This window comes from Vicia villosa, linkage group LG1, assembly GCF_029867415.1.
Source record: "Vicia villosa cultivar HV-30 ecotype Madison, WI linkage group LG1, Vvil1.0, whole genome shotgun sequence".
Classification (NCBI taxonomy): domain Eukaryota; kingdom Viridiplantae; phylum Streptophyta; class Magnoliopsida; order Fabales; family Fabaceae; genus Vicia; species Vicia villosa.
The window spans coordinates 189,053,531-189,063,609 of NC_081180.1; the positions used below are offsets into that span (position 1 = coordinate 189,053,531).

Sequence of the window (10,079 nt, forward strand, 5' to 3'; positions counted from 1 at the left end):
ATGATAAAACTAAATTCAGAAGAACCGACATATTTGTCTTTAAGAGAATTGACGATCGTTTGGCTATCACTTTCAAAGATAACATGCGAAAATTGGGATGAGATGGCATGATGTATTGCTTCCTTCAACGCCATGGCCTCAGCTTCCAGGACAGAAAAAAGACCCGCATCCCAAGAAACACCTGCTCTGATGAATCTTCCGAGATGATCTCTAAAGCACCACCCTCTGTTAGTAGTACCACAAGCATGATTATAACCTGCATCAACATTGCATTTCACCTGATTTATCATAGGCGGAATCCAAATCATAGAATTATTAATAGAATCTCCTACGATATGTTCCTCTTTGGCTAAGAACCAATCGTACCAATTATGGTAGGCTTGTAACCCAATTCTAATAGCATCTTCTCGAGTATCTTGCCAAACCACATTATTTCTACTCCTCCAAAGGACCTCAAGCAAAACTGCAAATCTACCCGCCTCCCTACGATCCTCCCGGCCACAAACATCGAAAATCAGAGACTTAGCATCATGGAAAGAATTTAAACGGGGATCGATTAAAGAGGACAAACCTGCTGCCCGCCAACTATGAGAAGTAGAAACACATCCGAAAAAGACATGCCAATCATCTTCATCTTCTAAATCGCACCACGGACAAAGAGATGAACAATTAACATGATGATGTTGCAACTTAGATCGAGTCGGGAGACAACCCCTACAGATTCTCCATAACAAATGTTTAGTTGTAGGAGGCGCAGAAATGTTCCACAAACTCTTCCAATTACCCTCAAGAGCATGGTGCATAGTACCGCTTTGCAATTCTCTCCAAAGATTATATCTTTGCAATCCTCAATATTTTTTATTAATGTATTGTTCTTGTTATTTTTTTTAGTTTTTTCAGATAATATGTCAACAAATATTGAACAATCCAAATAAAAAGTAAGATTCTTTCATGAATTCTAATTTAAATAAGTTTTTTTTGGCTTAATTGCAACTTTAGTCTCCCTATTTTGTCTTTTTCTTGATTTTAATCCCTCTATTTTAAAAATTACTATTTTAGTCCCCTTTTTAAGTTTTATGGGCAATTTTCGTCCCCCTATTTTTCTTTTTTCTGCAAAATTAGTCCCTATTCCTGTATCTTTTTCAATAGAAAACTCAAAAGGGGGACCAAAATCGTGGTTTTAAAAATGGTGGAGGGGGGACTAAAATCAAGAAAAAGACAAAATAGGAGGACCAAAGTTGTAATTAAGCCTAAGTTTTTATGATGATAAACATAGAAAAGCCCTCGAATTTCACGAAGGAGATCATGTGTTCTTGAGAGTCATTCTAGTGGCTGGGGTTGGTTAGGCCACTACTACGGAAAACCCAATTAACAACGGTTGGGAAAGATATATAACAACGCGGGCCCAGGCGTTGTGATGTAGAGTGTCGTTCAATATATGATACTTACAATCACGGCCCAGTAGCCGTTGTAATAAACCGGAAAATACGCTCCCTACACTACAAGAAAAAAAGTGGTTTGCGACAGTTTTTTAGGCAAGTTGCGGTGGTTAAAACTGTTGCAAAAACTGTTTCGCAACAGTCTTACAACTATTGTGGAAGTGTGTGTCACTAAGTTGTTTCAGGACGATTCAGAAAACTGTCGTTCCCACTGTCGTACATTTTCGCGACAGTTCTACACTGCCACCAAATTAATATTGCGACAATTGTCCACTATTTAGTTTTGAATGTAAATTATGGCTGTTTGAAACCGCCGCAAATTATAAATATTAAAAAAAAATATTTCCCCCACCAATTTTTAGCATTATTATAAAAAATAAAAAAATAAATAAAAATCTAAGTTCTAACTATTCCATCTCTATTAATGTTATAAAAAAATCCTCCTTAGTACTAAGAAACCTTTTATCTTTTGTACTTAAAATTTTGTGTACATTAATCATGGATAACCTCGCATTTTGTGCTACATGAATATTAATTTGAGCAAGCTATCTTTTGGTGGTTGCCGCCATAAACCTGAAAAAATGATTAAACCTTTTTGAAGAAGAAGAGCATAAATAGTGAACCAACACTGCAACACTGGAAAATGATCGATATTGCATTACGCCTTGAAAAATTGCTCATAATTTTTAACTGATGTAGCAGAGAAGTTGCTAACCGCAGAAAAATCAGTCATAATTTCTCAGGCCATTGCAAAATTAAAATCAAGGGATAAGAAACCAAAGGGTTCAATAGACATTGTGAAACATTAACCAACGCTGCACTAACTTGAATTCATTCAAATTGATAAGCATATCTAAAAATTATTGTTTCATACACTAATCATATATTTTTTATGGTGAGGCCAATTAGATTAGTAAGAACATGCATAGGCTATTAGAAAAATAGTTCAACATTCATAAATGTTGAGATTGTAAACCAATTCAGAAGTTGTCTAAAACATAAACTCAATGTCAACTTTACCTTAGACTGCAAATTATTTTGATAATTATATCTTCAACATGACCAGGCAGCCAAACATTGTTAACCTGAAATTAAAAAATACTTCATTATATAAAATAAATTAAATTAAAGTACTTTTCTACTTCCAGTACTATCTTCCAAATTTTTTTTTGATAAATGAATTATAACCCAAAGCATTCAAATGTTGACAAGTGGAATCAAGTGCTAAGTTAATACTTAATATTACTTTGATATATTGAAGAGAAATGACTCCACCTCTTCAAGCTGCATACTATATATGAATGGTGATGCGGCAATTGTTCTTGTATTTGTATTAACTTGATCAACTACCTCTTCTAGCTAGGAGTCAGGCAGTTTGGCTTAAAGATGGCGATAAGAACACAAAATTCTTTCATGGAAAAGCCTCCCAAAGAAAGAAAGCTAATAGGATCTAGAAGCTGAAAGATGAGCAATGGATATGGAGGTTAGGAGGGAAGCACTGTGAGAATTTGCTAACAAATTAGTTTATGAAGTTGGTCACTAAAACTATTGCTAATAGGGTGAAGTGGGTTTTGCAGGAGGTTATAGATGTGGAGCAAAGTGCCTTTGTCCATGGTAGACTAATCATAGACAATGCCCTCATTTCACTTGAATGTTTCCATTGGATGAAAAAGAAGACCAAAGGGAAAAAGGGGGTCATGGTATTGAAGCTAGATATGTCTAAGGCTTACGATCGGGTTGAATGGGATTTCCTTCTAGGCGTGATAGAGGCTATAGGATTCCCAATATCAATGGTGCAGGTGGTTTCCAAATGTGTTAAGACTGTCAAGTACCAGGTCTTGATAAACTGCCAACCTAGCAGTATTGTATCTCCTGAGAGGGGGCTCTGGCAAGGTGACCACCTATCCCCTTACCTTTTTGTTTCGTGTGCTAATGTGTATCAGGTATGCTCAGGAAGGAGGCGAATCTTAAGCAAATACATGGTATTCGAGTGGCAAGGACAGCACATGTCATCACTCACCTATTATTCGCGGATGATAGCTTACTCTTTACAAGGGCCTCTATTATTGAAGCAGATAACATTTTGGGGATTTTGAGAAAGTATTAGGAATCTTCGGGTCAGATGGTAAATCTTGATAATTTGGAGGCTTTGTTCAATCGAAATGTGGTTGATAGTGATAAAGATACGATCCTTAACGGGATGGGTGTAAAGACGGTGGAAGCTCACTCAAGATACTTTGGACTATCGACTTTGTTTGGTAGGTCTAAGAAAGCCATCTTTTCTCAAGTGATTGATAAGGTATGGAAGAAGGTTAAAGGCTGGAAGGAGAAAGTGTTATATAGGGCTGGAAAAGAAGTCCTAATCAAGTTTGTAGTGCAAGCAATTCCAACATATGTAATGGGTTGTTTTAAACTCTGTGAAGACTACTGCAAAGAAATAGAATCTCTTCTCTCAAGATTTTGGTGGGGCTCCTCAATAGAGGAAAAAATAATCCATTGGGTAAGTTGGTCCAAGATGGCTAAGGCGAAGGGTTTAGGGGGTATGGGCTTCCGTGGCATAAGTGATTTTAATGTGAGTTTGTTGTGGAAACACTATTGGAGATTGCTGACTGGAAGTTCCTCTTTGCTAGAGCATGTTTTCAAAATTCGTTATTACCCTCGAACATATCTATTGGATGCAAAATTAGGATACACACCTAGCTATGCTTGGAGGAGTATTTTGGGTGTTATGGAGCTCGTGAACTCCGGGGCTAGATGGAGGATTAGAAACGGCCAAAGGGTGAATAGACTGAAAGACAACTAGATCCCTTCTGAGATAGGCTTCAAGGTTTTAGGATAAGTTAGTCGAGTTGATTCTGGGGACACTGTTAGCAAGCTTATTGAAAGTGATTTGTGCTGTTGGGATATTGATCTGATTGACCGCTGTTTTAGTCCTCTTGTGAGATCTCAAATTTGTAGCATTCCATTTTCTTGGAGTGATTTGGATGAATCTATTATTTGGCATTTTGAGAAAGATGGGATGTACTCCGTGCGGTCTGCATACCATCTTCTTCGAAGAAGACGTGAAGCTGCTTCTCTAGGCCCCTCAGGCCATTCTTAGGATAAGCTATGGAAACGTATTTGGAGAGCCCCGGTCCACAACAGAGTCAGGAATTTTCTCTGGCGTCTTGCGAAAAATGTTCTCCCAACCAGAACCAATTTGATAAAGAAAGGTGTGAAAACAACGCCCGAGTGTCCTCTTTGCCATAGTTACTTAGAATCTCCAGAACACCTCCTCCTCCACTGTGTGCAGAGTAAACAGGTTTGGTTTTCCTCCCCCTTGGGCCTTCGCATTCCTCCAAATTCTAATATCGATTTATTGCTGGAAAAAGGTTTGAATGATAGAGATACTCTTGCCTCACAACTGTTCTGTGTTACATTGTGGAAAATCTGGCACCACAGAAACTTAGTTATATTCGATAACAAAAATTTTATTTCTCACAAGATTGCAGAAGAGGCGGATGATTGGGGATCCACGGATGATTGGGGATCTCACAAAATTTTATTTCTCCGAGTTTATCAAGTCTCAGTCGACCCTAGGTCCTCATAAGAAGAGGTTGCATACTGAGATTGAGGAGCAAGATGACGCGGGTGTTGTTAGTGTTTTTGTTGATGCGGGATGTTTTGAAGATGGCTCCATTTCCATGGGGTGCGTTCTAAAAATTCATGAGAAGGGTATTTTCCTTGCAGCAACTCAGAAGCTTGTAATGCAGGTTGAGGCATTTGTGGCCGAAGCGATGGCTGTGAGGTGAGCTCTTAAATTGGCTTTGGATCTTCACTTGAGGACTGTACTGGTTCTTTGTGATGCACTGGTTGTGGTGGACATTATCAATATTAATTCTAGTAATGCAGATTTAGAATCAATTGTTTTATACTGTAGGCTTATGTTAAAACAGTTTGATGTTGCTTCTTTATTATATGTTAGTAGAAATAGCAATCATGATGCCCACCAGCTTGTTGGTGTAGGTCATTGTATGGGGTCCAGGACTTGGCTTGGATATCCTACTCCTGATCAATTGCTTGTTCATGTTAACTTATGAATTTCCTTCAATCTAATGGATTAGTCTTTTAATTAAAAAAATACCTCTTCTAGCTTTGACAGTTGCGTAGCGTGGTTCATACAAATATAGTGAGTAGAGCTAGAAAGATAGATTAAAATATTGCCACAACATGGAAGTTGAAAGAAACCCACTATCTCTAACTCTAAATTAACCATAACAACTATTTAACACAAAAAATAATGATTTGAATCAAATGATCAAGAAAATGACCATCTTCTGAGAGCTTGAATTATTTAGCAATTTTTAGAATCTCAGCAACAACTTTGACAGTCTATTCCTTTACTTCAGTAGATTTAACTTTACACAAATTAAGAAATTTTCGCATGCGGTTGAAAGAAAAAACCAAAGTTAAAATAAAACATGGACAACTGAAAAAATTTAACATACTTCAGTAGATTTAACTTTACACAAATTAAGAAATTTTCGCATGCGGTTGAAAGAAAAAACCGAAGTTAAAATAAAACACCGACAACTGAAAAAATTTAACATATACAAGTTGCACATGATTCTAATTCAGTATCATTGGAAATAAATTACTAGAAATTTCACCTTATAAATTAGCATCTTCATGTTGCAGATAGAAGCATGTTTTATACCCTACAACTAGGACTCAAACTCAATAATGTTTGACCAACTCCTTACAAAAGATGTTCAACCAAATCATCCAAAACCATTTAGTCAAATTTAAGGTTTGTAATATAATCTTACGCACGGGTAAATTTATTTGATTCTATATATTTTTTATTTAAATATGCATATAAATTTAAAATGAATTATTTAATTATAAAATGAATAATAATAATATAAACTCAATTTTGATATTTTAAAATAAAAATTGTTTCTCAAATAAAGACAATTATTTATTAAAATAAAATATGTATTTTACTGATAGTGGCCTGTGAAAAAATAGAAATATTGACATTCAAAAATAAAAATTTGTGTCTCAAATAAAGATAATTGTTAATTAAAATAAAATATATATTTTGCTCATAGTGATCTATGAGAAAAATTGAAAATTTGAGATTTTAAAAATAAGAATATTATGTCTCAAATAAAGATAATTGTTAATTAACATAAAATAGGTATTTTGCTGATAGTGGCCTGTGAGAAAAATAAAAAAATTTACATTTAAAAATAAGAATTTTATGTCTCAAATGACAATTGTTAGTTAAAATAAAATATATATTTTGCCAATAATGGTCCGTGCGAAAAATAAAATTTTGACATTTTAAAATAAGAATTCTCTATGTCAAATTAAGACAATAAAATTGATATTTTGCTCTTAGTGGCGCGTGAGAAAATAATTTTTTTTACATTTGACAATAGTTTTTTTAATTATGATAAAATAATTATATTTTTGATTAAGTAAATTTTTATGTGTTGCTATTCATTCAATTTATTTATTTATGCTTAAAAAAATAAAAAGAGAAAGAGAAAAATTAAAATAAAAGTGAAAAGTGTAGAAAAGAGAAATTGTAAGTGAAAAAGTGAGAAGTGGAGGAAAAAGTGAAAGAAAAAATATCAAATAAGAAATTGACACTTGGTAGTATTTGGTTGAAAAGTAAGATGAATTAATTGAGGGATTATGTTTTTACTATTTTAACCTTAATATCAAATAAGAAATTGACACTTGGTAGTATTTGGTTGAAAAGTAAGATGAATTAATTGAGGGATTATGTTTTTACTATTTTAACCTTTTGCAAGTGTAAAAAAATTTAAAACGAAAGGGTATTATTAGTAGTTTGCAGGCATATTCTTTTAATAGATAGATAGTTGATTGACTAAAGCAATCATAAGCCAATAACCATTTGTGAACCATCTTCTTGTAAAGCCAAGCCCCTCTTATCAACCAACAAATCTAATAGAAAAGTTATGCATAGATTTATCTTCAAATTTAAATAAATTATAGAAACTTCAATCATCATCTCTATGATTTAAACAAGAACTTATTTTAGTTCTTAGTTAAGCCTCTTGACAGCAATGACAACACCAGTTCCCAGTCAAACCGGTGTGAGTGAGAGCCCATGAATCCAACCCTTAAATACAGTGCTAAATCCACCTTCACCAACCACACTATTAGGACGAAATCTTTTTGTAGAATTTCTGAGCTATCTAAAAGTGAATCTCTTAATTTTGGAGGTGTAGTAGGCAGAGCAGAGACATTACGACTGATTCTACAAATAAAGCCATTTTTTTGCCACCATCCTTCGAATAGGAGGAACCTGCTTATGTCAAAATAAAAACATATCCACTTTTCAGGATTTTTTTACTGTACTGTCACAAAAATGAAATAAATATACCATAATGCCACAAAGTGAAAATAAATGACCAATATGCCACAGTTGTAGTTCAGGTCCGGCCACCCCTTGGACGGACGGATGAAGGAACTTTTTTCGTAGTTTGGGTCCGGCCAGGGGTGGGCCGGACGCTAACTGGACCCTTTTTTTTTTGTTTTAATTGATTTAAATGATTATTAAAAGCTATAATTGATTTTTTATTTTAATTAAAGATTAAAAAACAATAAAATTAAATAAAAAACATTAAAATATAAATTAAATACATTAAATAAAAAATATAATAAATAAAATTTATTAAATAAAAAATATAATAAATTAAATACATTAAATAAAAACAATAAAATTAAATAAAAAACAATAAAATTTATAAAAAACATTAAAATATAATAAATAACATTAAATATGAATAAAAAAAATTGTATTTCCAATATTTATTTTATTCAATACATAAACACGTACAAGGAAAAAAGGCCTATTTTTTTTTGGGCTTTGGTTGGACCATATGGCCCCCAGTGAGACATTTTTTGGGTATCTTTGCTCTCTTACCCTTACCTAACGGTTGCTCAATGTTTGGTGGAGGTTGCCTTTGTGGAGAATCGTCGCTTGAAAGATCATCGTTTTGATGCGACGGACCATCATTCATAAACCTCGCCAGTTGTTGTGGAGTTATTGTCGGTAAATTTTCGAGTACTTGATCATCAGTGATGTCAATGAATGGTTGAGTAGAAGCTACAAAGGTTTGTGGCACATTTGATGACATGTCTGGATAGTAGACATTTGTGGTGTCAAAGGTATGTTGTGGTTGGGAGAGTGAAAGCGGTTGAGATTGGGAGTATGATTGGTCGAAGTCGGGTTGAGGGATTGGGGTGTTATGTAGCGGTGGTCGAAGTGTTGATTGTTTATATTGTTCTTGGTGATAGTAGTAGTTTGTTTGGGGGGTTGAGGTGTAAGGGGTTGGAATTTGAGATGGGGTGGCAAAAAATGTGTGTTGTTGTGTGGTTTGAGTGTGTTGGTATGTTTGTGGAAAGGAAGAAGTTTGTTGTTGGAATTGTGTTTGTTGGAATTGTGTTGTTGGTTGGAATTGTGGTGTTGTTTGGAATTGTGGTGTTTGTTGGAATTGCGGTGTTTGTTGGAATTGTGGGGTTGGGATGAGTCAAACTATTTTTTTATGAATGGTGTTAGAACAAGATTTGTTCTGATCAATTATCTTAGTTTTGATGATAACAATAATATGAATTTTGCTTAAGATAATATGGTGCTCTAATTCAATGCAATTTCCCTTTCAGGAAATATATAAAGAGTACGCATAATTCAGCGCTCAGAAGCTTTGTCTCAAAGGGTTCAGCATGCAACATCAGAACATGGTCTGGCAAGACATCAGAAGATGGTCGAAGCAGAATCAGAACATGGGTCTATGGAAGCATCAGAAGAACTAGAGAACAGAAGCACTGAAGTTCTGATGGTATCACGCTCAGAAGCACTTCAAGGTCAGAAGATCAGAAGATGCTATGCACCAAGCTGTTTGACTCTGATGATATTCAAACGTTGTATTCACAAACATCAGATCAGAAGGAAGTACAAGTGGCAGGCTACGCTGACTGACAAAAGGAACGTTAAAAGCTACTAAAGGCTACGTCAGTAGACACAGCGTGAACAAGGCTCGAGGTAGTTGACAAAAGCGTATAACATTAAATGCGATGCTGTACGGAACACGCAAAGCATTAAATGCATTCAACGGTCATCTTCTCAAACGCCTATAAATATGAAGTTCTGATGAGAAGCAAGGTTAACGATTCTGCACCAAAACAACTCATATCAAACTTGCTGAAACGCTGTTCAAATCAAAACTCAGAATCTTCATCTTCATCAAAGCTCACTACATTGCTGTTGTAATATATTAGTGAGATTAAGCTTAAACGTTAAGAGAAATATCACAGTTTGTGATTAACGCTTTCAAGAAGCATTTGTAAACTCTTAGAATTGATTACATTAAGTTGTAAGGAACTAGAGTGATCGTGTGGATCAGAATACTCTAGGAAGTCTTAGGAGTGAACTAAGCAGATTGTAACTAGAGTGATCGTGTGGATCAGTAGACTCTAGAAAAGTCTTAGAGGGTATCTAAGCAGTTGTTCCTGGAGTGATCAGTGTGTGATCAGTAGACTCTGGAAGACTTAGTTGCTGACTAAGTGGAGAACCATTGTAATCCGTGCGATTAGTGGATTAAATCCTCAGTTGAGGTAAAT

At 34.9% G+C, this 10,079-nt stretch overlaps 1 protein-coding gene across 1 annotated transcript; it reads left to right on the forward strand.

Annotated features, from left to right (window-relative positions):
- Window positions 1-2,965: 2,965 nt before the first annotated feature.
- Window positions 2,966-4,242, forward strand: LOC131661492 (uncharacterized). The gene is made up of 2 exons (XM_058931054.1): window positions 2,966-3,382; window positions 3,547-4,242. The coding sequence occupies exons 1-2, from the start codon at window positions 2,966-2,968 to the stop codon at window positions 4,240-4,242; spliced, it is 1,113 nt and encodes a 370-aa protein (XP_058787037.1).
- The last annotated feature ends 5,837 nt before the right edge of the window (window positions 4,243-10,079 follow it).

Excerpts from the sequence above, each read along its gene's own strand:
- LOC131661492 (XM_058931054.1), top strand. The coding sequence starts at position 2,966 with ATGAAGTTGGTCACTAAAACTATTGCTAATAGGGTGAAGTGGGTTTTG. Across the intron at positions 3,383-3,546 it reads CGTGTGCTAATGTGTATCAG|GAATCTTCGGGTCAGATGGT; the intron begins GTATGCTCAGGA and ends AGAAAGTATTAG.